At 42.3% G+C, this 26,945-nt stretch overlaps 1 protein-coding gene across 1 annotated transcript in view; it reads right to left on the bottom strand.

Moving 5' to 3' along the window:
• Positions 1 to 26,518, bottom strand: part of fryb (furry homolog b (Drosophila)) — a 42,304-nt gene extending 15,786 nt beyond the window's left edge. Inside the window, exons 1-34 of the mRNA XM_061085742.1 lie at positions 26,272 to 26,518; positions 15,456 to 15,649; positions 14,526 to 14,579; positions 14,229 to 14,368; positions 13,546 to 13,636; positions 13,268 to 13,347; positions 12,971 to 13,051; positions 11,596 to 11,764; positions 11,228 to 11,320; positions 10,839 to 10,937; positions 8,995 to 9,096; positions 8,403 to 8,506; positions 8,135 to 8,243; positions 7,683 to 7,769; positions 7,086 to 7,257; positions 6,872 to 7,004; positions 6,611 to 6,718; positions 6,353 to 6,479; positions 5,860 to 5,973; positions 5,567 to 5,731; positions 5,258 to 5,344; positions 4,891 to 5,150; positions 4,569 to 4,758; positions 4,042 to 4,166; positions 3,278 to 3,335; positions 2,522 to 2,613; positions 2,236 to 2,408; positions 1,893 to 2,053; positions 1,684 to 1,794; positions 1,307 to 1,461; positions 950 to 1,049; positions 649 to 820; positions 240 to 496; positions 9 to 155 (exon numbers count right to left, since the gene is read on the bottom strand). Coding sequence (XP_060941725.1) covers positions 9 to 155; positions 240 to 496; positions 649 to 820; positions 950 to 1,049; positions 1,307 to 1,461; positions 1,684 to 1,794; positions 1,893 to 2,053; positions 2,236 to 2,408; positions 2,522 to 2,613; positions 3,278 to 3,335; positions 4,042 to 4,166; positions 4,569 to 4,758; positions 4,891 to 5,150; positions 5,258 to 5,344; positions 5,567 to 5,731; positions 5,860 to 5,973; positions 6,353 to 6,479; positions 6,611 to 6,718; positions 6,872 to 7,004; positions 7,086 to 7,257; positions 7,683 to 7,769; positions 8,135 to 8,243; positions 8,403 to 8,506; positions 8,995 to 9,096; positions 10,839 to 10,937; positions 11,228 to 11,320; positions 11,596 to 11,764; positions 12,971 to 13,051; positions 13,268 to 13,347; positions 13,546 to 13,636; positions 14,229 to 14,368; positions 14,526 to 14,579; positions 15,456 to 15,649; positions 26,272 to 26,518 — 4,557 coding nt within the window. The remainder of the gene's footprint in view (positions 1 to 8; positions 156 to 239; positions 497 to 648; positions 821 to 949; positions 1,050 to 1,306; positions 1,462 to 1,683; positions 1,795 to 1,892; positions 2,054 to 2,235; positions 2,409 to 2,521; positions 2,614 to 3,277; positions 3,336 to 4,041; positions 4,167 to 4,568; positions 4,759 to 4,890; positions 5,151 to 5,257; positions 5,345 to 5,566; positions 5,732 to 5,859; positions 5,974 to 6,352; positions 6,480 to 6,610; positions 6,719 to 6,871; positions 7,005 to 7,085; positions 7,258 to 7,682; positions 7,770 to 8,134; positions 8,244 to 8,402; positions 8,507 to 8,994; positions 9,097 to 10,838; positions 10,938 to 11,227; positions 11,321 to 11,595; positions 11,765 to 12,970; positions 13,052 to 13,267; positions 13,348 to 13,545; positions 13,637 to 14,228; positions 14,369 to 14,525; positions 14,580 to 15,455; positions 15,650 to 26,271) is intronic.
• Positions 26,519 to 26,945: the final 427 nt, after the last annotated feature.

Below are 26,945 nucleotides of genomic sequence, written 5' to 3'. Positions count from 1 at the left end.
AAACTTACATAAGGCAACAGTGTAGTGTCACTACTGACTCCACACAGGCTGATAAGGAACTGCAGGGTGATCCGTAAGTTGTTGCTCCACCTCTCGTTGGACACGAGGGCGTTCCAGGCGTTTTCAATCTCTGGGCCAGGAACCTCGTCTCCATACTGACGATGTACAGAAACACAATCAGTTAAAAGGCAGGAGGTCTCACTGGGACATAGAGTAATTTCACAGACATGTCTTCTCACCTTAGCAGTCATGAACATGAGGTTGTTGAGCACCAGCGAGGTCGCCTGCAGGGAGCCCCAACCGTTACCTCTCAGACTTGGGGATAGACTCATGCCCCGCCCCTGACCGCGTGGTTCTTCCTCTGGTGTGCAGGGGCTCGATGCAGGTGGTAGGAGCCCCGTGTCCACCAGCTCAATGTTACTAAGCCAGGGCAGCAGGTAGGACAACATGATCTGTCTGCCGTTGGAGTGGGTGGTTGAGAAACGCTGGCTCACCTCTGCAAGAGTCAAGAAATGTCAGAGAGCGAATCTAACATTTGTCATAATCTGTCTGCTTCACTATTTAATGGATTAGAACATAGCTTTCTCAAAACTAAAATTACAATCACTGTCTGTGCATTGCCTGTGTAAATCTTTAGCATCTGTTTACCTGAGAAAAGAGGCAGTGTGAGCTCCGGGTACATGCTGGCCAGCTGGATGGAGAGCTGAGACAGGTTGACGCTGTAGAGGGGGGGCAGGGGGCCATGTGTTCCATACAAGATGTTACCAGGCTTCTGCTCCACCATCCTCTTAGAGTACGCACACAGCTTAGACTCCAGCACCTGCAGACAAATGCATCAACAGGATTAGATTTCATGCTGGAGTTCTCCTTTTCACCTCTACGTGTGCAGTTAATTACATTCAACACTGCATCTATGTCTTCTGTGTGTTTTGACGATGTGTGAATCTACCTGCATCAGCTGCATTGATATCTCATATATTTCTCTGCTGGTGTCGGAGGCTTTGAACAGAACCAGATTGAGCAGGGTCACAAGGTCACATGGGTAGTTCCTGGAGAAATAGGGAGAAATTATTACATACCAAAAATATGTACAGGCAGTGTGGACAATAATAGGGTAAAGAGTAAGTGTATATATTATATACACTGTATGATTTCATTGGTTAAACGTCAGCTAAGTTGACAACTGCTATGAGATCTGTTATTTTAATAATGGCAAAGTGTCTCCAACATAAAGGTCAGAACACAAAGAGTTGTTTCCTTGGATTTGATGGATCTTCAGCGCAAATGAGAAAAGGTGAACCCCTACCTGTTACCACACACGGTGGCAATGGCTTTGAAGCAGCCGGACGCCAGCTGGTAAGATCCAGTAAAGCAGCGGTCCACTGCCCAGTTGAACAGATTGATTTGGTCTGGATTCAGTTCTAGGAGCAGGATCACCACCTCACACCCCAGACGGTGCACCTGTAGCAAACAAGTGATCATGAAGAGGGAATCCACAGATATATGTTCAAAGCACAAAAAGAGCAGCCGTGTCCAGGTTGACTGAGATTTTTAAAATAACTTCCTGTGGTAAGCTGAAATGCAGCAGGTGTGCTTATCAGAGTGTGTTGTAAGATGAAAAAAGAATAAAGGAAGCTGCTGAATGACAAGTGAAGGCAACAGTAGGTCAAAGAGCTGACGTACCCGTAAGTCGTGGCAGGCCAAGATGTTGTCAAGCCATTTGTAGAGATATCCATCAGTAGAGAGACCCACGTTGTCAAACACTGGACCACAACACAGAACTGCTGACATGGCCTAGGAGACAAGAGTCAAGTTGAGTTAATGCTAAGGTTTCTGTAAAGCACTGTGTGAGGACAAGATGATAGAATAACTCTGGTTTGGGCATCACTTACCTTGAGAGCACAATACTGGTAGCGAGTGATCTGATGGTTGCGGTCACTGTAACGATCAAGGGGGGTGAACATGACACTGAAGGGTCCAGCCCATTGGCTGAAGAGGATGAAGAGGTGGTGTCTCAGGGACTGTTGAGGGAAGAGGAAGCGCCTGTGGTGGACTGATTGAGAGAGAGAGAGAGTGAGTGAAAGAGTGAAAGATGGATCTTTGAGTAATCTATGAGCGTTTGTACAGACTGCCATTATAATATTTTTTTGGCTACAGAATACGGCCAAAGCCACTCAAAGACCAATGTATTATGATGTATGTTTCATATCATAAAAGAGGAATAATAGGATTTACCAGGAACACATTGGATGATATTAGCCACCATCGCACTGAAATGGGCTCTGATGTCTTTGAGCACGTCCAGCTCCTTCTCATTCTCAGCCTCCAGAAGCATCCGGGTCAGATCCACGTACTCCAGGAACAAGGCACCCAGTGCCAGGGAGTCACGCTCCAGTGCTCCGTTGGTGCTGCAGACAAAGAGAAGGAAAGCTTAAGTTTACAGAAACCATCTTTTATATTTGACAAGGAATCGTATATGTGTATATTATAGAAACGGGCTGTAAGCAAGTCTGAGTGCTACCTGTCACTGATAACTCCTGCGTTGGCTAACAGTTCAAAAATCCTCAGCAGCTGCAGCCTGAGAAGATCCCTCCTTTCTCTACGTTTCTTGTTCTGAAAACACAAACAGAAATATATGTTAATATAGATATGTTATCAAGGAGGTAATGTTTCCCCTGCGTATGTTGATTTGTCTGCTTGTTTGTCAGCAGGATTACTCAAATCTACACAACAGATTTCCACACAACTTGGTGGAACGATGGAACATGGGACAAAAAGGAACCCAGTGACTTTTGGGGGCAGATCAAGACACTTTTCTTTAATTGTGAGATTGGGATTTTTTGACATTTTCACTGATTTGCCTGAAAATAATGGTTTGATCCTGATTGAATTTAATGGGACTGTTGGGCCTTGGCAGCTGGATGCCCTCTTCTGACTGTCATTCTACTTTATACTGGCATAAAAAGAAAAAGGACTTAACTTTACATTAGCAGTACAAATAATCCATGAGTCCATTTTCATGAATTATAAATTATTTCCTTATGTGATCATCTCTAATGGCATACACTGTATATGACTGGAAAGTAAAACTTAATAACTTGTGTATTTAAAATACAAACATTATAATTGATCTGTAAGATATTCGCAGATTTCCTGACCGAGATCAATAGTCCTGTTCCTCTTCCACTCCGTGTGTGTGTGTGTGTGTTTGTGTGTGTGTTTGTGTGTGTGTGTGTGTGTGTGTGTGTGTGTGTGTGTGTGTGTGTGTGTGTGTTACCTCTGGCCTACGTTCCAGTGCTTCCTTCATCAGTGGATGGAGTTCTTCCACCAGCTCCCTGTAGACACACAGGATCAAAGATGGTACAAATCGATCAATTGTCTGATCGGCAGAGTTGCTAAATGAGTCTGATCAAATCCCCCCCCCCCTTCCCCTGTACACAGAGGACGGTCAGATTCAAGAGAACGGGGAAGTTTGTAACAGAATACCTATCTTGTGCAACCCAAATGTCACATTCCCTAAAACCACTAATCCTCAAACACTGATGTGAAAAATGTGTCTGGAGAAACCTTAATCTCTCTGGATAACAAAGAACGCCCTTTTGGAAAACATTTTAGGTTAAAAATAGATGATCTCTTTTTTAAATGAAAATACCTCCTTTTCACAATGGAAGCAGTGTACTGTGAAAAAATGTGCTACACGTCTGTTCCTCTAATAATTCCCTTGTAGAACAGTGTTGTACTTTCTTCCCTGGACGTCAGAGAGGTATGCAGCTCATCTCAGTTATGAAGAGAATGTACAGATAGATAATGATAAGTGATAGATCAAGACAGCAGAACATTGACTGATGAATCATATCTTTCTTGTGTTACATAAAGACTAATCCAGCACATCATCCATTTTCTACTGTATGTGTTCTGCATTCAGGCTTTGTGTGTTCACTCCCTGACACAACAGTCACACAACAGTATCGAACAACTCTTGTATGATTCTTGAACATGCTGCTTTGTGTGTTTTGTGTAGTTGTGTTCCTGCTCCGGTACCTGAAGACCAGAGCGTTCGTGCATCCGAATCCCAGAACCAGAGATTCTGTGATCTCCAGACTCTCAGCTCTCATCAGCGGGACGAGCTGTTTTAAAAGCCAGGCCACTGAGGGAGTGCCTATCACCTGAGCAATAAACAGAGAAAACACACAAGTAGCGATCAGAATGACGGAAAGGAGAGCTTAAATATTTAGACAGTAACTAAGTGCAACAATACCTCTAAAACTAATCAAGAACTACATCTCAAACTGATGCAAATTCCTGAAAATCTAAAGGATTCATGCTGTTGTATGATAAAAGATTATTCTTTACAATTTAAATCTCATTGATCAGGATGGATAATTTGGATGAGAGCAACATCAGATTAAATATTTTAATATTCAATCAAAAAGTCAATCTTTTAAGCAATGATTAATGTTGGATTTTGAACTCTTGTTGATGTGAGGTCATGGCGCTAAGGTCAGACAAACTGTGGGGGGGATTTTAAACACTGATGGTTTTCCTTTGCAGCAGGAAAAAACACACACCTTGTTGTCGTAGGTGACGCTGCCATCGGGCGTGGTGGCTGTGATCTCCGGTGTGGAAGCCCTGAGGTGACCCGGGGACATGATGCTGGGCTTAGCCACGCCCAGACACATGATCAGGTAGTTACGCCACAGTGAGATGTAGTTGTCACTGGAGCCCGCTGTGCTGGTCTTCTTAGCGTTCATCGGGCTGCTGTGGAAATAGGTCAAAAAGCAGAATATTAGGTGGTCAGATATCATAACCTCGTGTATGAGATATGTGGTATTGGTTGTTATTTCGGCTCTTCAGTTAAATGTACAATGTAATTAAAGTGTGTTCATGTACTTGGGGTCAACCAGAGGAAGTAGAAGCTGCAGCCGTGTGAAGGCGTAGGGCCAGGCGTATCCCAGGGCGATGGGGCAGTGCTTGGGCAGGTGCTCCTGCCGCAAGAAGATGTGCAGACAGAGCACCCACGGGTCCTTCAGGCACTGGGCAAAGATCCAGACGTGACTCGGGCTCTTCACGTCATAGGAGCTGCTCACCAGTCGAGCCGTCCACTCCACCAGCCACTGGAGGTCAACGTGGTGGTTCAGCGGCAAAGTGGACTGAGGGAACAGAGGGGGAATAATTTAGGAATGATACACAGCAGTAATTTAGAAGACTAAATAACTACATAACTGATCTGATGTGTTAATGTTACTGATGAACTCACCGAGTCAGAGACAGCCACATGAGCAATGCTGTCCATTACAGCTGGGCTCAGCTGGTCCATGACCTCTATCATTGGTTTGTCATCATCCTGGAGGGAGAGACATTTATAGAATGAGCTATTTTTAAAACCGCGTCACAGAGTGTGAATCCAAGGCTGCATCTCTAGTCACACCTACAGTCAGAAGCCTTTTCTTGCATCCAGCTATTTACATCTCCTCTTTCTTTCTGTAGTGACTATTTACCAGCAGCTGTCATTGAACTCTATATTTATCTGTTTTGCCAAGTCACTTGTCAGTTTCCTGTACTGTACCTCAGCATGACCCAGAGCCGTGAAGAGGCAACGTATTTCTCTCAACACGCCAACCGCCAGCTTCCTCGTGCTGATCTGACACGAGCAGAGGAGCAGCAGAGCCAGGCCCTCCACCGCATGCAGCACTGAGCAATGAGGGCTTCGTTCTGGAAGTCTGGGGCTCGACTGAGAGAGAGAGAGAGAAAAAACATTTACCAAAATTAACAGGGATTTCTGGGATGTTGGTTCCATAAGTGACCAAATAACCAGGTGTGTCTGTAAATGAGTTAAACTTAGCGCTGCGATGTACAAACCTCAGCTCCGCCTCGCGTCTTCCCCTGGAGCTGCAGAGCTAACCTCCACTGTGTGAGCAGCTGGAGGAGAAGCTTCACAGATGCATCCTGCAGACCCTGATGTGTGTCTTGAACCTGGTAACGTTTGGAGAGGGAAAAGAAGAAGGGCTGTCATCTTTAGCTTCTCACATCATTTTGAATTATCCTTTATTTTAGCATCTGAGATTATTTTATAAATAGTTTTTGGCCTCAGATTGGACACAAGGGTAAAATGCAACAGCCTACTTAGATCATATAGAATGGAGAGAGATAAATCGTAGTAATAATGTATGTGTTTTGGCTTAAACCCATCAACAAGCCCATTAAAATGTGTTAGAAAAATGTTTTTGTTGGTTTGACCTGCATTTTTAAAATTTTCTGTGATTCTGGATACATTATTATTAGTAGTGTTGTTAAAAACCATAACAATTAATGGGAATGCTTCACAACATTTCAAAAAGTGATAAACCCTTACCTCACGTAGAAGGAAATGTGTGTAACCAAACAGAACGTCTTCCCTCCAGTCTGAGAAATCCAGTAACAGGCTCTGCAGGGAGTTCTGGGAAATGAGACGAAGCTCGTCGTCCATGTGCACAGTGAGTCTGAGGGACAGAGGACAACATAACAAGAGAGCAGAAGAAACAATTCTTAGTGATTTAGAAACACAACATTTAAAAACTCAACAGGACTGACATTGATGACATTGAGTAGGTAGGTCCCGTCTTTAACTCACCGTGAGAGCAGGTCAATGAGCTCAGGTTTGGACATGCCATCAGGGAGGATGCGAGGAATAGCAGCCACGCACGTTCTGAACAGGTCGATCTTAGGCTTCCGTTCACCACTGTCAAAGATAGAGGGGGATGTAAAGCTTTTATTCATCTTCCCTAACTCAAAATACAGGTTTCCTTTTTTAATTCAAATTTGAGAAAGAATGCCTTCAGCACAAAGACTAACAAACGCAAAAGTTCCATTTCTGCAATTTGAAGCTACATACGTGATCATGTCCTCTGGTTCTTTGTTGAGCATCTGGGCGCTGGTGAGCATCATGCAGCGTCCCACCTCCTTGTCCAAATGTCTGAGGATGCTGTCCATTGCCTTTCGTACCTGGGAGTAGTACAAGGACATACCTGAGGGGAACCAAGGTACATGGAGTTAGGAGACTACAGTCAAACAGCACTAACATGAGCAGCCCACACACACAAACAGACCTATTAGCTTGGCTTCCTCTTCAGTGAGCGTCTTGCTGAGATAAGTTTTCTTCTTCTTCAGAGAGTTTCCAGAGGGCAGGGTGGCTCCTGTGTTGGGCATAGGAGGCTCTCCGTCCTTCTGCTGCAGAGCATCTGCTATCACCAGAAACGCCCGCAGACCAATGTTCATACGCTGAAACACAGACAAGGCTCGGCATCTTTAGTAACAGGCCACATAGTCCGTTAATCAAGAGCAATGGGGAATTTGTGGCAGGGATCGAGCGAATGAAAGTGTTCGAAAAATATATTTACTTGTGTATATAAATGTATATTTGGGATTATTCTTAATCAATATATTTCAGAGCTGCTCAATAAGGGATGTTTTTCTAATTAGAGGGGATAGGTACAACAGCTTCTGTTATCTAAGCAGTTTATTGACTTTTAATCCTACATTATATTAGACTGTAAATCTTTCAGGGTAATCAACAACATACTGCATTGGTGAGTGTATATATTGTCTCTACTGTTGTTGCTGTATCATTACGCCACCAGATCATCCTTGTAACCCGAGAGACACCCTGTAGTCAATGTCTGGGTTTGCTTTTTCTTTTTTTTTACCTCTGGGTTCAGACTGAAAGCTTTGGCAGGTTTCCCGACACTCAGCAGGTCAAAGATGATTTCCTTCATGGCGAAATCCAGTTTCTCCTGAACAGAGGACAAACAAACTGGTGTTATAGGATTTCAGAGCTGATGCTGTGTGAGGCACCGGCAACATAATTAATCAAATGATTATTATTGTTAGTATTAAATCAACCTTTACAACATTGGTGTAAGTATTAAAAACATCAACCTCTAATACGGCCTTTAGATAAATAGTGATCAATTGTGATAATGCTTTCTGCAAAAATTTCAAATATAAGAATATCTATATTCTTGGTTATTCTGTATTTTTATAATTTTTTTTAGGGTTTGACCTGTTTCAACAACTTTGTCGATACATTTTTGGGATTTAAAATAAATGTGAATCAACATTAGGCAATTTTATACACAAGAGTCTGTTTTAAACACACCTGTGCAATAAACTGGATAATCTTGACGAAGATATTAAGCGGCATGTCTCTGGGCACGACGCTCCGACTCCCCTTGGGGAACAGAGTGGAGGTGATGGACGTCAGACGACTGGGGGAGAGAGAAAAATACATACGTTGCTTTAATGACACACAACGATATTAAAAATCAAGTATAATTTTTAAAGCGATTAGATAAGGTATTGATTACTAGTTTCAAAATGCGTCTTGCATGTTAATGTTGAGAAATGAAAGTACATATGGCTGTTACCTCTGTGTTCCAGTGTTGCTCTCGCACTTTATTCGGATCATGTAAACCCACAGTAGACGGTAGAGAGATTCCAGAGCCACACGGGCCATCTTGGGATCTTTATTCTGCGTTCAGACAAAGATAAATGATTTTTCTTCAAGTACAGTATTTCACAAATCTCCATTCATAGCCAGAGTCTTGGAAAGAAATGCGACAGAAATGCCTCACAAGCTGTCCCTTCTGGATGCATCTTAATTCATTAATCACTACAGATACTGTTTTTCGCCACATTTACAGAGCGATCATGAATGAAACTTTACAGAAATCGGTATAATCCCTCTATGTTTTTAAGCTGCGCTGTTTCCCTTGAGGCACTACATACTGATGGTGGATTTTATAGCTGGAGAGGTGTTGACTAGCCCTAGCGCATGGAACTTGCTTAGCGTAGTTCCTTCTTGTTTATCACTTAGTCAAAATCCTTCCCCTAGGGCAGAAACCTAATTCACAGACAACGTAGTTTTTGTGTGTGAGCCACACACTGCTTGTGATCTGTACAATAACCCCCTACTCTAAGGAATCTTGAATTTGCAGTGATATCGGCAGAAAGGCTGACCTTGAGGTTGGAGAGGCAGTTGTTGAGGAAAATGTGCCAGCGGCTGAGGAAGAACTGCTTCTGACTGACACACAGCAGGCAGGTCACCAGAGGATACAGAGCCTGGTGTGGATGGAGAAAGGACAGAGGGGAGACATTAGCATCAGGCACTTCAGACGACAAGTAGTAGAGTATCTTAATCAAATCCAGTTTTCCTCACCAGTTTACTTCATGAAGTATGCAGCTTATTACTTGGAAACTGGGGTTTCCACTCATTAAAGCTTAAATCACATTTTTTCTTTATCCTTTGTCATTTACTAACAATATGCAATTGCATTATTTGAAATTGAAGTGAATTTTGGTCCAGAATCATGTTCCACTTGTTTCACAGCTGATAAATCCCTCATTAACCCACTTTTCAATGTCTACCTCTGTGTAATTAAGTAAGTTAAATAAAACAACTTAAATTTGCCTGTGCTTTATCTCGACAGTCTGTTTAATAAGAAGACCAAGTGAGTTTGACATTTATTTCATTACATTTACATTCCGACATTTTTGTCTCTGCTTTCTTGTGAGCAGAATAAAAGCAATAGCCGTGTGAACAAAACCTTAGAAGAGAGAACATATTTCAACTTCAAGTTGACCTACAGGAATGTGAACTCGGTCTCTTGTCTGTTCAATCATCAGTCAGGTCCTCAAGGTCTGCATGCAGATCATTCTTAAACACGAATACCTGGCTAATGATCGGTGTGAGACCAGGTACACCCTCGTCATGAATTGTTTTTTTGAAATGCTCGATGTGAGATGCGTACGTTGCTCTTCTATCTCAGACACTCAGACTGTAAAAGAATAACAATTAAGGGAATACATCAGATGACAGTCATTCCTGTCATGTCATGTCCATTCAGCTCTGACGTGGTGGCGGGTTGTTTGTTTGTGTGCATACCAGTGCACCACTCGGTTGGAAAACGTGAAAAAAAGAAACACAAAGATTGTATGCAAAGAGGTGTGTCAAGTCTCGAATGCATGGTAAAGTATTTTCAGAATCTGTTGAGGGAAGTGTGCGTACTGGCTGAGTGAGATGTCTGCAGCCCTGAGGAGGAACCCACTCACATCACAAATAGCACATCACCAGCAGTCCTCCTGCCACGTCTGGTTATCAAATCTGTCAGTGAAATAAAAACCAAAAGGTGGAGAAACCTGGAACCTGGATTATGACAAAACCTCTGTCTGATCAGAACAATTCCTTCTGAAAAACGTAAGTTTTTCTCAGTCAATAAATCAACTTCCATAAGTTAGTGTCTGTTTCGGACTTGAAGAGAGGCTGTTACTAAAATAGAGTTTGGATCATACTTGAACTTAGTCCATTTACACCGAAACAAGAACAAAAACCTAAAAGTTTTATATTATAGGACGTTGAGAATGGCGTTATTGGAAGGATCTTGTTTTGAGAAAAGTACTGATAATCCTGTGTGTTAAAAAGTGTTTTGCCCGTTCTATTACGTCCTTAACTTTCATGGTTAAAACTTTTGGGCAGTGGCAGAGGGAATTTTCATACCAGTCAGTTAAACTGATTTTATTGCATGCCTATCCGCTTGAGACTGCTTGTCCTGATCAGGGAGATGTACTGCAACTAATTTGCCAATTGCCCCGCCAGCTTCCATGCTGTGGGCAAATACTGCCCATCTGGCGTCGCTTCCAAAACAACGCTGTGTGCTGCACGTTGCACTCCTGCCTCCTTCCCATGCACAGATAAAAGCCCACATGTTGGAGAGTTACAGTAAGTGCTTTCACCGATCGCTGGTAATGGAGAGGAAATGAAGAGAATGAGCGGTGACGACAGATACAATGGGGAAGAAACTTACCAGAGAGTGTTTCTTCCTTGAGGACAGGTCCAGCGTGGTGTCGTGCAAACTTTCTACAAAATTTCGAAGACACGGCACGTTCACCTCATTCTTCACAGTCTGAGAGAGGACACATATTGCACAGGTCACATTCATGCACATTTCTTTTTGCCAGTTTGCTTTCACCAGTATCCTTTTTCTACTTTACATGATGCAGACAGACGAGACACTACATATTCAGAACTATGTATTTAGAACAGCAGACACACTGTTCTGCAGATAGATTTTTTAATTGAAAGACAAACAATACTATATAAAAATGTAACTCTGGCTTGAAATGTATCTAAAAATGAATTATGAGTATGTAGTAAATGACAATTAGTCTGAACATCAAGAGGAAATGCACTTACAGCAGCTACAGGTACGAGTATCTCCACAAAGAGTCCGGCTAATGAGTGTTTAATGTCTTTATCCTTCACTTCCAAGAAATACTGCGCACACTCCTATAGACAGAAAGAGAGACACGGTCAGAGAGAGTGAGAGAAGCAACATATCTACAGGATAATTCAGCAAATACAAGGTTAACGATTCAAATCCAAGTTCGTTATGGGTGAAGGAAAATGAGGAAAACTCTCAATGCTGCAATTACCATCCACTGGCCAATAAACACAGCACTTAACCGCCTATTACTTGGAACTTCTCAGCAGTCAGCAGGACAGCTCCATGATTGGCCCTTAAACTGCTTCCAGACATGAATGTATGCAGTGAAACAATGTACCTGCATGAACTGGAAGGAGGCTTCAAAGTCTTCCACCGGGTACATTTTGATGCGGAAGAACTTGAGGCCCATGATGAGGCTGATGGTGGACTGGATGACGTAGGGGCTCTGCTCCTTCTGCCTCAGCTCCTTCAGCTCGGAGATGAACTTCTTCCTCACTGCTGGGAACCTGGGGAGGAAATGGTGACCAGATGTGAACAGTTACTCTTTACTAATGTTGTCATATCCAAATCTCAGAAAAGATTTGTTGTTCCCAGTTTTTCTATTTGGTAATATTGTGAACTCTTAATCCGCTACGCAACTGTTTTGTTTTTTTTGCATGTGCACATAAGTGTGTGTACTCGTGTGTGTGTGTGTGTGTTTGTGTATGTACCCATCCAGATAGATTTTCCCAACAGTGTCAGGCAGGTCTATATTTAGAAAGGCATCTGGAGGGGTGATGTGGAGGGAATGTGTGTGTGCGCACTTGTTCTGAGGGCGTCTGTGTTTTTTGCACATGCTTGTGCTTGCTTCACGGGGGTTGCCACAGCAGTTAAGTTGAACAGTCATCAGCCTTTTCTTTGGTGTAGTTTGATTAAGACATACATAAACTTCTTACTCTGTTAAACCGAGTCGGAAAAACACAAAGATAATGTCAAGCAGAAAGAATGTGTGACCAGAGTGTGCGCCCTTCACTGCTTTCATTGAACCGTGTGTGAATAATCCAGTACAAATAAATACCACTGAATCTTCTTAGAAGTTTAACCAAGTGGAAAATCCATTACCTAAGCAGAAGAACAGTCCGGGTTTGCTAAAATAGGTCCCAGTATATTGAATTTGATCCTTTACCAGATCGATAACTGTGTCAAATGATGTGATGGTTCAGCTGGTGTGTGTGTGTGTGTGTGTGTGTGTGTGTGTGTGTGTGTGTGTGTGTGTGTGTGTGTGTGTGTTTGTGTGTGACAGTAGTGATTGAGCTGCCCTTTAAACCCACACTTTCACAATACCAGTAATAACTTCTTGGAAAATGGGAACAACGCTCATCTCTCATCACGCACAACATGGTGCACAGAGGAACATCATCTCTAATGTCATTACCACGCACACACACAAATATTTCTACAAGCACACACACACAGACACACACAGACACGGGCAGCTTTTGTAATTGGTGTTTCTACCAGGAAAGGGGTCACAGCACTGAACTGTGACAAACATATATTTAATGCACTTAAAATTGATAATAAGAATTCCCCTTCAGTTGATATATGATTAAAAGGAGATTAACTCAACACATTTACATCAACAAATACAACTATACATACAAACATGTAATGTGTATGCACACACAAACACACATGCAGTATAAACATTAATTTGTAAACATGTACAGTACCTGGACTGAGCCACGACTCCCACTACTTCAGCGTAGAGGTCAGCCACGATGTGCATGTTGCCAGTGTTGGGTCCCAGATACCTTAGAGGCAAAGACAAACATCAATGTCAATGGATAAGTCTCAGACAACTACACACACTTCTTTCATTTATAAAAGCTGTGAATAGGTGCATGTTGATATCATGACTGCATTATAACTCCAAGGGCCTTTCATTCAATGTAAATAAGTAACTAGGAAAGTGTACAATGATAAACATTATTTGAGCCACAGTCCCAGTTGTGGTATCTCTCTCTTACCCTTCCTTATATCTGAAGTGCTTGAAGGCCAGGTTTATAACTTCTTGGATGAGTCCATCCAACAGAGGATGGAGTGGGATCTGGATAGAGAGAGAAAGTTGTCAGTCATAAACGTTTAAGTGAAACAGTGTTAAATAAAAAGATGCTCAAGTCTAGAGTATTTGTTATTGTCCATAATTGGAATACTGTCTACAGACAAATTCCTTTAAAAGTTAAACCTACTCATGTTAAGAGACATTCAGCATTTTGAGAAGATCTTAGTGCAGAATGACACTCACCTGCTTTAAAACCTCTATAAGCACTAAAGAAAAGATGAAGTCTATTGCCAGATCTCTTCTCTCCAACAAGTAGTCCTTCTGTTGTTCATCACTGATACAAAAACAGAAAGGTGAGACGTCATATTCACAACACATGGACGGATGTGAACTAAACTTAAAGATACTATAACTTGTATCTCCAGATTATTAACGTTCGGAGCTGACTGGTCAGAGGACAAGGTCAATAAAAACATGGTCAGAGAAATAGATTTTCCAAGATATTCCCAAAAACAATTGACCTTGAGAGACAATCGAAATATTTTGTTGGTCGAAAATGATTCTGCATCAACTGATGTCATAGGTTAACTGTCATCATGAAGAAGTCACAAAATCAAATCATGCATGTTATAGCTTATATGGATCAAAACATTATTATGATTGTGTAACAGTTATGTCATCATGACATCACTATGAAGTCAGAAAATTGTGTAATACACTGCATTCACCGAGCCACAATCAGCTTATTTAGATTACCCAAATGGTATAAATGATGTCATGATGATAAGTTTCCTACTCAATAGTTTACAGGTCATGACAATATTTATGATAAAAAGAGACATGAATCCCTAAGATTTGTTTAAAAAGACTTCAGAATCTATTCCAGTGACGGAAAAGGCTCTTTATCTGAGTCTGTGTTCTCTCACTTTTTTGACTTGGTGTTGGCCCTGGGTCGATACTCGTGGGACTCGTCCTCCAGGCCGTTCTGCCTCTTGTACCAGTCGAACAGAGTCCTCAGGATGGACGGCAGGCAGTACTCGGCCAGAGAACTCATGGAGCTGATCAGCTGCAGAGACGATGTGAGGAAGAGCAGGGGAGGGCGAGCAGAGAGAGAGAAGAAAACAAGAGGTTCATATCCCAAATAACCGTTATGCCTTGGTTTGTATGACAATGGAAAAAGAGGCAACACATATTGGTGACGTGTCCATGTCAGATAGACGCACCTGGTCGAACTGTGGGTCTTCTCCTCTCTGTAGAGATTTGTTAAGTGGCTTCTCCTGAGAGATAAGAAGACATTCACGTCAGAAGAGACAAACACACAAACCAATCTTCAAAACTTTCTGTGTTTCCTTTATTATGTTTTCATGGTTTAAACCTAAACTCTCAGGGAACAAGCCGTACAGCCGGAATGTAATCAAAACTTAAAATTAGGTTTCAGTTTGTCTGAATTTCTTCATTTAGATCAGATCAAACGAGGTTATGCACTAATCCTCCTGGGACCACTCCACGTTTTACATTGTGCTCTAACATTTACATTAAATCACCAGCAGCAAATTAAACAACCAGCAGCACCAGTTTCTGACTCTCTGTGTAACCAAGACACACTGGGTGATATGATGGTTGAAAATGAAATAAAATTCAGTCCATTTCATTCAGTTATTTTGTCATTAGTGGGATTATTTTTTTAATTTGTCATTGTAATCAGTTCATCATTGAGAGCAAGTGGACCATTGTAACAAATTAAAACGTCCCTCATGGTGTTTCCTGAAATATTGTTCTAACAAGATTGGAATAGACAGACGACCCGAAAACATTACGCCTCAGACTATGACTGTCCTCAGCACAGATGCAGATGTATTAATATTTTTGCATGTTTGCTGCTCTACACTGTCTGTTCCCTGGTTTTGTTTAGAACAACCTGCCATATGCTCACTTTATCGTTTCCCTGCAGACAAAAAGGTAAATATAGAAATAAACAGTTTGAAAACTTATCAAACCTGTTCTCATTTAATAAACAAATAAGGCATGATGCTGCACACTATTTAAGATAAAGGCACACTGCACCTTTCTTTTCACAAGTCAAGTTAACAGTATCTTTTGAAGCCACACTGAATAACAGAAGCGTTAAATGAGTTTGATGCAAAGTGACTCACCAGTGGTTCGGCCATGATGATGCGGATCTTGCGTTCGGAGAGCAAGGTGAAGTTGGCAAACAGGCTCTTCAGGACGAACTCGCCCGGCTTACTCTCAGGGTCCACGTTGACGGGCGCCATGACGACAGGACCCCTTCTCTCTCCCAAGGTTCCACTGACTGGCGGGAGGGGGGGTTTCAGACCCACGGGAGAGGCTGCGGAGAGATAGGACCAGTCAGTCAGGGTAAAGCAGAGATATTAAAAGGCCCCTCTCAGACGCGGAGGAGGAGAGACATACTTTTATTACTGCTGTCGTAATTCTTTTATCTAACCTCTATCTAAGGGCATATTACATGTTCTAAGTTTGAAGCTATTTCCCCATAATTTCGGATTTTGGGGGATGTAAACAAGCAATTTAGATTTTGTAAATTAGCATTAAGTTATAACGTATTGAAAACCGTGATTGTAGCATATATTTGTTAAAGTTTTGTTTGGAGGAATTATTTATTTGACTTTATCTTACTAATGTACAAATGGATTTACTGTCAATGATGTACTTTGGTACAAAAGAAAACTTCTGAAACCTGGCGATTTCCAGACAAGCTCTGGATTCATTCTTATTTTTCTGTGATTTCTAAGCTGATTTAAGAAGATACAAATTTGAAATGTGTTATGGTTGTTTTTGACAGAAATCAGGTGCTGAGAGTTTTACAGAATCTTATTGGCAACCACTACAGCAGCTTCAACTGCTGGCTGTGTTGATAAACAGCCAAAACCGCACTAACTTTCACTTGTTTGTTCGAACATCAACATGGACCTGTACCTTTGTCTCATGTATCTCGCTCAGTAAACTCCCAAGCCCCATCCACCTCCATAGCAGTGTCATATACTACCACCTTAAATGCTGGTCTTACATACGGCCTCATACTCTCTCCATGCTTCTCTCCTTCTTAATGAATCACAGATGGTAATGAACAAACAATACTTGTCACATCAGAATCATATTATTTTCCTTCTGTAATGTTCAATCTCTTTAGCAATGATTAATTCATGCTGAGTCAGAGTCCAGGTTTGAGTGCGTACACTTTCTATGCACACACACACACCCACACACACACACAACTTGCTCGGCAGCCCGATGTTTTCATTCCTGCCTTCTGATTGCATCATTAGGGAAACCGGGCGCTATTAATTCTTGCAACGATAAACAAAACAGAGAAAGACACACAGGGAGTCGCCGGAGTCTAAAATGAGAGGGAGAGACAGAAAACAGACAAACAGACGGGAACAAACAACGGGTGTTTCCTGTCGTGCATCTCTAAGAATATGAACGAATCCCTTTAAGTAACAACACATTTCTTCAGCGTCTCTTTAATATATATAAGAGCGTAAGTAAAAACCCAAACACCTTCACACAGAACCGAGGACAGTATTAGAAACGACTGAAGCAACAGCCAACGCAGCAGGCTTGTTGGACCGAAGCACATTAGCAGGTTTGATTTGCTGCAATTCCTGAGAAGAACAATGTGAAGTGACAAGTGTGTGCTGTTAATAAATCATCAGGTCTAACTCTGTCCTTTCATGACCACGTGATTGGACCTCACTGAAGAGCTGAGATGTCCATGGTTACCAAACTCCCTGGGCAGGACAGCAGGACCCCCAGCCTCATTCACTGCACACTGTTTGTTAGACACGTGAGGACTCGAGCGATGCAAACATGCACGCACGCCATCACCCCCCCGCACGCTTACCAAGGCCCTTGATGAAGCTGATGACACTTGCCCTGCTCCATCTATTTGGCACTTCCATGGTGCAGACAGCCACACGGTGGGACACAGATAGAGGAGGTAAAGTTGGGTAAAAATGCTGGGAACCAGTGGCATGGAGAAGGTAAGTGAAACAGGGAACTGGGAGTAATTCTGAGTAGTTTAAAGGGTTGAAAATACAGCTCCCATGATTAACTATTAATAGTAGTTCCTTGCAGGAGATTAGAGTCTGTCTCCATCGCCCAACTACTCCACCATGGCAGTAACGTCTGGCTTAGGTGCTTTCAGGTTTTTATCCGAAGCTAAAAGTGTACGGCTCCATCCTTCAGAAAACGACAGGCAGGTAAAGTGAGAGACATGTGCCTGAGGCAAGAAGGAAGAGTCTTGACAGCAGCATTACAGCTGTATCCTGCGTTCGATCCAACTCAAACAGGAAGACACGCTGCATCCACAGAGCGGAAGAGCCATAACCACAGTGAGCGACTTGAAGCCTGCGAAATGGTGCAATAACAGGACGGGACGTTGTCAAAGCATCTTTTAAAAGTTCAAGAAGAGAAACTTATTCCACTGTGCTGCTTCAGCAGAGGCCTGGGTGGATCGCAGGCTGTGTAGGGCCCCATGCTTGACAGCTACATGAGCCTACAGACCACCTATCAGTTTCTAGTTCAGCTTCTGCTCCACCTCCAGCCGGCCGTCACGTCCCAGTACGACACCTCCCTTGACCTTGGAATCCTTGAAGTCCATTGGAAAGTTGTGCTGAAGTAAAGTGCTTCTTCCAGAGTGGTTTGGTGGCTGTCCTTCAGTTGTCAGTAGCAGTTAAGTAAAGTCTGCTCCTTGTGGAGATATGACCAGAAGAGTTGGGTTGGAATTTCAACACTGCCCCGAGAGGGAGGCGAGGGGAGGAGGGAGGAGCTATATATAGTCTACTGGCGGTCGTTCTCTTACATACCCACCACTCCCACTGACCCCTACTCATACACAAGTGCACGTACAAGCAAACAGATATACTCGCAGACACACAAACACACACATACGCAGAAGTAATATATCTGGGAAAAAAAGTAATGCGGTCAAATGACAAAGCAAATGGTATGAATCTAACTCAAGGTTTACGGTTAACAGAGGTAATCGGTTACAGCTTCACCATGACATGACTTTAAAGTTTGAGTAAATATGTGTGTGTGTGTGTGTGTGTGTTTGTGTGTGTGTGTGTGTGTGTGTGTTATGCATGTCAGTGGGGAGAGCAGAGCACAGAGTAGGACGACATAACGCCGTCCAATAGAGAGGTCGATACAGCGCACCAGAGCGCTTCCTGGGACCCTCGTAGAATTCTGCATGACTCGGCATTTTAAGAGATGAATCAGCAGATATCCATCACGTATAGTCAATACAAGCCTCTCTTGGTTTACGGCACAATGTATATCCTAAAAGGTTTACTACCACAAACACACAGCGACGACCCTCAGCAAGACCTGGCAGAACCGAATCTGTCACTGTACGACAGAATCATGACCGACTCTGGTAACCAGACAAATCTGTACATATGAATCATTCACATTTATGTTTGAAGAGTTTGACATTTGGGTAAAAATCTAAAATTTGGATTCTCAACAATTACATTTAAAACGCCGGCCTTGTCCTCTACTCTCGTTATTACACAAATTGTAGATGTAACTATTAGAGGACGAGAAAAGTATTTCTACTTAGATTGAACTGGAAGGTCAAAATACTGTGTTTCTGTTTTTACAGTGGAGCACCTCAGGAGGTAGAGCGGGTTGTCTATGAACCAGATAGTCTGTGGTTCGATCCCCGGCCCCCCCCGATGTACATCCTGACTTGGACAAGATACTGAAGATACTGGTGTATGACTATGACTAAATGAACAGCACTGAATGAATGTGTGTGTCTGTGATAAGACTGGAGAACTAGACCATAAATCATGTACAGTCAAATAAAAGTGGCTGCAGCTTGCATCAAAAATGTGTGTGTATGTGTGTGTGTTTGTGTGTTTGTGTGTGTGTGTGTGTGTGTGTGTGTGTGTGTGTGTGTGTGTGTGTGTGTGTGTGTGTTTCAGTTGGGCTGGTATGAGATGGAACAAGTTCAACCTGATGAGGTCAGCTGTTTATCTAGTGATTTCCCTCGATAAGTAACCCATGCTTGAAAACACAAACCTATACCTGAACTTGCCAGGCCGGTTTCTCGGCTCTATAGCTTTCTGACTGCATCATTATCGTGACCTTGGAGCAGACAAGGTTTAGCGTAACTGAATTTGGTCCAATAGCTTAAACATATACGAGTAAAACATACACACCATCTCATCACGGCCTTTTTTTTTAACATATCATCATAAATGGCTGGGGGGGGGGCATCAACACGTCCCCTGCAGTTTCTACGTAACCCACAAAACCCCCGATGACAGTCCTTCACCGCACACCTAATATATGAGGTTGACACAGCTGCTCTGGACACACACACCCACCCACACACACAACCACAGACACACACTTTCCAGAATGTTTTTATGATATCTAAAAGGTACACACAACATCACTATTTAGCAACAGAGCACACACAGATGCTTCTATAGAACTCGTAAACTACTCACAGACAAGTGCCCGCGGTATATACACAAAAATTGAAAGCAATAGTGTTCAGTCGATATTTGAAATCACTCAAGTATAATAGCAGGAAAGCCCGTAGTCATCTCTGCACTCTCAACAACAACACAGATATACTGATGCTACAGTAAAGGTGAACTACCGGCTGCAACGTGATGACTATATTAGAGACCCAGTGGTGCAATAAGACACCAGTGCTTTCTGCCACTGTAATGTTTCAGGTTAATGAGCCCACTGCTGGAAGTGGGCGAAAGTACAGAACGTCCAGTTGGCACCAGTCTGGAATGATACTCCTGGGTATTCACCCCGGATTGCCTCCGAGTGTCAGACAGCCTCCTACCTTCTGTTGGGTAAACACCGACTCACTGACGGAGGAATTGATTAAGTGATTTGAGTCTGTTGAGATGTAAACAGATCATCCATTGGGGGTGTAAACACACAGGTCTGCTGTATATTTAATTATTATTTAAAATATGGCAGAGCTTGACAGAGTTTTTTAACCAAACCCCTTTAATGCCGAGCACAAAGACTCAAACAAAGTCAAAGACTGAGTTTTTTCGCTGTACAATTAATATAGAAAATTGCTGAGGAGCCAGATTTACCCTCTGCTAACCCCTAGAGCAGTCCCCCCCCCATCTCTCTCTCTAAACCTTGTCTTCCATTATTCCATTATATAACACTGCCAAATATTAAAAGTGTGGATGATGCTGTAAGTATGCTGTCTGTTTTTCAGTCTCATCCAACACACACATACAGAGAAATACACAAAACCAGTATAGTCTGTACACTGCAGGACACACTGACGACCAATCAGTCTTTCAGAATCTGACCGTGTCACAACATTTGTTTGGCATGCCAGCAACAACAACTGTAGTGTGCTAGCTGTACTCACTCCCTCCTAAGGACTTGAGCAGAGACTTGATGCTGATGTCAAAGAAGCCTGAATCCTGCTGGCTAGTCGCCATGGCTGCAGAGGATATGTCGCCACGGTGACAGACAGCAGAGGGGGGACAGGATGGCAGGATGAGGCGTTGCGGACAGAGCAAGCAAGAGAACGAGGTGTACTCTCCTCGAGAGAAAGACGGAGGAGAGAGAAGGAGAGAGGGATGCGGGTGGGCAGCCAGCGATGCGGATGCTGCGGCTGTCTGCTGCTGAGTGGATGTGTGTTTGTTTGTTTATGTGTGTGTGTGTGTGTGTGTGTCAGAGAGGAAGAAAAAAAGAGCGGCACACGGCTTCTCCTGCGCTCTGTGCTGCTATCTCTGTGGCTAACACCCCCATCCCCTCTCTGTTTTGCTCTCTCAGGACAGTGATACACAGATGTTGGTAGGCGCAAGCAGCCAATCCTCTTAGAGGAAAGGCAGAGGGAGAGATAGAGAGGGGGAGAGAGAGAGAGAGAGAGAGAGAGAGAGAGAGAGAGAGAGAGAGAGGGAGAGAGACATACAGTAAATAGTACTGCACAAGGGATTTGCAGGAGATAAATGGAGGGTAGATGGGAGGGAAAAAACGACTGAGTGAGGGGAAAATCCAATAATTAAGATGGAAGAGATAACGAACGTTTCCTGATTACTGACCAGTTCTGTTGAACAATAAGTGCTGAGTGAGCATGCTGCATGCCTGCCCCGGCCAATCAGAGCCAAGAGAAGCAGTGACGAGGAGGCTGCACCAACCAATAGCCAGAAATAACAACGGGTGAATGGCATCACTGACTCAGATGTGTGAATTTCTATTCTCTAATAATAATAAGAAGATAAATTTTATTTATATGCACTCACCAAACCAGTGATTGAAAGAAACATACATACAAATCGTTTTAATATATCAAACTGCACCCAAAGGACAAAGGAGAAACAATTCCACTAAAATACGACACTTAAAGACCCTTAAAAATAAATGTTGAGTAGGCAGGACTCCATCAAAAAACAGAAAAGAGGATTAGCTGCAGAGGGAATTAAAAATCTTTTTAAACCTTGAGGCTATCACAAGCTGACAGTGACATCGTTTGTAGATCTCAACCCTAATTTGGTATTTGTGTTCTTCACCTCCATCTTACTTATCAGCCAATTTATACACATTTTTTGCAAAAAAAGTCAGATATGGGCGTGGATATAGTTGTTATTGATCTCACCAATATGTTTGCCTGTTACACCATCAGCAGGAAAAGATAGTGATTATCCAGATGACGACAGCGCTGACATCGGCTGGTGCTGCACGGTCAATTAACACTGTTATGTCATTTGTAGGTCAGTGTTTTGTCAACCTGGTCGGTTAAACTGCTCGGCAAGTAAACACAAGTCGTGGATTATTTCAGGTGCCGTGATGCAGGACACTGGTTTTCCAACAGTCAATATTTTAAAGTCTGTCGAAGAACCAAATGATTTTCATTGAATCACAGAGAGCAGAATTCTTTGTTGTTGCGCAACAACAGTTTTAAGCTTTGCAATGTTACAAAGGAGACATGATGTCCCAGAACTCCAATTGAACAAAGGATTAGCTCTTCCTAGCTAGAGTGATTTAGTGAATTAAAAAGGTCCTGATGAACCTTCGCTTCCCTCACCTACAATTTCCACTGGTTTTACCCAGTTTTGAGTTGTTAAATAGGCCAACACACACATTACTTTGCCTGTGGGTGATACTAACCTTACACCCTAAAGCAGCAGATACATTATTGACGGACCATTTAAATCTTGAATATAGTTTCGGACAATTTTACAAAGTGAATAAATTCTCTCCCTCCACCTTTCACATGTCACATGGATCATTAGCTGTCCTCACAGGTGCCTTAGCTGAAGATATGATGGCCTTCACAGCAAAGACGCTATGGTTGGGTGGGTAAGACTGGAAGTGCAAGTGGATAATAGAGGGTCATCATGTAATTCCCCCAATGAACTGTGGAAGTGCAACGGGGCATGTGAGCGGGTGAGAGAAAGAACGGAGGCAGCGGTGACTAAATGAAAGTGATGGGGGGGGTGAGTGGAAAGTTCACAAGACACAGCATCATGTGAAGCTGCATCTCACAGGAGAAGCGACAGAGCACAGGATGGCCTGGTTCACATTAACAGACAATTACAGTCGAATCTCAAAGGAGGAGAAATATAGCAGCAGGCACCGCAGGTCTATTCCTGTCTGCAACTTCTGCTTACTCCATCACAGTCCTGGGCCAAATTGTATCAGCAAATGAAGTTAACCCGATTACTGAAATGTGACAATACGCCCAATCAAGTTACAGAGAAGCATTTATGTCATGCAACGGCCCCAAACGAGTAGTTATTTCACCTTAGTGGTGCAGCATCAGGGGAAATTGAGACTTTGTTGAACCTATTTCTCACACTCACACTCATTTGTTTAAAAAGTTGCTTGTGGCTGATTTGGGATGATGGGCGAGTTTATTTTCGAACACATGTAGTTGTTAAGTGGTAGGGAAACCGGCGAGGAAGAGTAAACAACCTACAACTAGTAAAGACAAGAGAAAAATAACGTTCTGTCCCGAGTCAGTTGATATGTTCTATCTGGAGAAAGGTTTTCCAATTAATCTATTAGATTTTTTATTTGAATGATCGAATATACAATTCTCAGATCAATTTATGCATTTGGGCCTTCTCTCAGCAAATGTACAGCTGGATGTTAAGTGTATGCAGTGTTTGGTATTGTTTGGTAGATTTCTACTTTGTGGAAATGGAGAATTACCTCCTAGGTTGTCTGTCAATCAGTTAAGATGCAGTTTACATCTATGTCTGTCCAGACTCATATAATAGTGATGAATCTGAAGGTATTTATGAAAATGTGGCACATTAATTCTTCATTAGTTGCCAAAATGTGTTTTGTGACGGCACAATAACCTTCACCTTTGACCTATGAGGGTTAATCTGTGAGTCCAAGTAAACATTTGTGCCAGAGTGGTGAAATTCCTTCCGGGTGTGTCGGATATACTGTATCTATTTCACGAGTCCAAAACTTGCCAATATCGAGCCCTAGTTCTCTTCATGAAGAGGGAACAGCAGTTCAGTTGTTGGAGAGAAGCTTACGTCCAATGCATGAAAATATATTCAAATTGATGACGTGCGAGGGAAATTCTTTGCCACAGAGTAACGCACATCTATTGAGCTTACAATTAAAAAATAATAGACGGAAAGACACAAACATACGCACACACAGACACGCACACCCTTATGGAAGTCCTGGGATTCCACACATTCTAAGCCGGGGCCTGAGCATGCCAGCTGTTGAATGTGCCTCCACACTCACACTCAGCACATACATGAATTCACACAAATGCACATGACACATGCACATGACACATGTCATACTCAATTACATTCCATTTAATCTAAAATTATTATTTTATTTAGTAGTTGCGACCACTTCCCAAACACACACACACACACACACACACACATCTGCAAATTCCATGTCTGAGTAGATACCTATATTTAACTTTTTTATCATCTTTATCGGACACATTTAAATGATTCACCATTCCATCCAATTTAGTTTTAATGTGCAACTTAATCCAAATACCGAAAGTCCTAAAATCAAAAAACTTTAAGATGATTATTTATTTGGCATAAGTAAAAATTGAATTGAGAGAATGTATGTGCTATAGCTATATAGTAATCTGTTGGAGGTGTTGACACTACAGGAACAACAAGGTCCTAATGGTGAAGATGCGGCGCAATAACTATCATATTTATCTAGATAAATAATCAGATTGTTTTCTTGATGATTCAATTAATCATTTGGTCACGGATGTCAAAAATGAAAACAATCCGTTTTCTAACACGTGACAAATAAAAGCAGAAAGTTTTTCACTGGAGAGGCTGGAACTCGGTAACGTTTAATGTAAAAAATGACCTTAAAATCAATGACCTTAAACTAGCTGATAATTCAATTTCAGTCAATTGGCTTATTGATGAAGTTTAGCTTGTGAGGTTGAGATTGCACTGACTTTATTACATCATCACAGCACATCTGTTAAACTTAAATTAAACCTGCCACTCATCTGTCTCTCTCTTATGGTTGTTAGATGAAGTTGTGGTTATAAACTCCTCTATCATAACACACACACACACCCACACACACACACACACACACACAGAGTATTTGAGGTTCACACTGTGGTATCTCCTTGACACAGCTGTCTTGATCAAATAGATATTGTGAAGAATGTGTTGTGTGTGTGTATGTGTGTGTGTGTGTGTGTGAGTGTGTGTGTGTATGTGCGCACCTCTCCCGTAACATCAAAGCCTCTTTCACACACACATTATCACAGCATAGAAGCCTGAGAACCTTTCATATGTCTACAAGTTTACCTTCGTTTATTGAAAAGTTGCTGTTAATTTTCTGCTCAAAGTTTTCTTTGTGCAGGTTGTACTTTGTAACACAGACACTACCTTGCTCCAAATTTTCCTTTCAAACTACAACTGTACGCCCCACTTTTATCTCTTTTTCTGAAGTTCTGCCAAATCCCACAGAAAAATGTAAATTCAGATAAATGATGACTCCCTAAACCTCTCTGCTCTACTCGCCTTAACATGCGCTAATCATGGAATTAACCTCGGCTGACTTTTACATCCATGTCTGTCCAGCAGGATCCTGTTAGCGTCAGGACAGGTTTATTATAAAGTTAACTTCACATCACTCTGGAAAAATGTATTAGTTAATAAAAATGAAAATGCATAACCTCCTTTTGATTTGGACTTTTCTGTGGCTTATCAGGAATAGATAGATGCCATGGATCTGTTTGCCGGTTGAGAGATTGACACAACAGAGCCAGAGGACAAGTCTCACAGGGAAACAGATCATCATGCAGGGGTATAAATGCAGGCAAAGAAAGCAGAAGCATAAAGCTGTAGAAGTACTGTCTGAAAATACTTATAAAAAATTAATATCACCAATTACGTTAATCAGAGACCTTTCTCTCTATTATAGTCAAGCTAACTACTTGAGGTTTTGCCTTCTCCCACTGTTGGAAGTATTTCGACATGGACTTCCCAGAGGTTAAGTTAAGTTGAGAATGAATAATTGTTTGGGCAAATAAAAACTGTTCTTACATCTCAGGCCAGAGCTGCACAGACATGTCTATTTTCTCAATCTGCAGAATGAGGATAAGTGGAGTAATCTCTGCTGCTGCTGCCTCAAGTCAGAGAAGGTATCACTTTTCACAGGGTCTCCAAAAACCACAACAAAGACACCTGACGAATCAGGTCTTCAAATCACAGCAAAGAAAACAACATTAAGAGCTATGTGGAGAGACAGAGTATAAATAGTTAGTAAGAGACCTTTTTTTTTTCAAATACCAGGTTGAATAAAAACCCATCCCACATTCCAGTGGGGGAGTTGAGAATCAGTATTTCAGCTGTGTGTTCCGCCAAACTTTTCATTACTTCCAGCGTGAAGAAACGCGTCCGGTCATGAAACACTAGCATTCACAATCTTGTCTGCAGACTCTGCACCTACCTCTGATTATCCTTGTGCGCTTTCTGGACCTCGACTGGATCTTACTGAACCTCCCGGTAAAGTCACTGGGTTCAAACATGTCCATCGACAGAGAGGCCATATGCTCCAGAAATATGCCGTCCTGGCTTTGGCTCTGGTTCTCCAGATCCGGGTCCTGACCTTGGCTCAGAGACTTGCCATCGAAGTGGTCTGAAGCACTGCTCTCAACCCCAAGACCGTTCGTGCTTCCCACATCCTCAAGAGACATATCTCCACTATGTCAGCCCACTCCTCGTTACTCTACTGTCACAACCTGGCCATCCACAGAACTAGCAACATGATGGTTGGACAGTAAGTTGGCAAAAAAATAAAATAAACATTAAAAACTTAAAAAAGAGTTGTAAACAAAGTGTCCAGGTAGTCCCAAAATCCCGGTTTTCCCTTTCTTCATCTCATTCTTCTTCTTTTGTCCACGTTTTGGTTTCCAGTTTCTTCTCACAAGGATTTACGTTGAGTTCATTCAATCCCGAGACAGTGAGCTCATTGCTTTGTTGTTCCAGTTACACAGGCTCTCTTGAGAGTTCAGGTTCACCTTTTCACGAGTCCCTTTTCCTCTCTCTTCTTCTTAAACTACAAAAATGTACAACCTCCTAGTCTTCTTGTATTTGAGAGGCAAGTTCATTGAATGTAAAAGT

The sequence above is a fragment of the Limanda limanda genome, chromosome 14 (assembly GCF_963576545.1).
Source record: "Limanda limanda chromosome 14, fLimLim1.1, whole genome shotgun sequence".
Taxonomy (NCBI): domain Eukaryota; kingdom Metazoa; phylum Chordata; class Actinopteri; order Pleuronectiformes; family Pleuronectidae; genus Limanda; species Limanda limanda.
The sequence above is the reverse complement of the archived record's forward strand: the minus strand, read 5'-3'. Positions and strand labels throughout refer to the sequence as shown.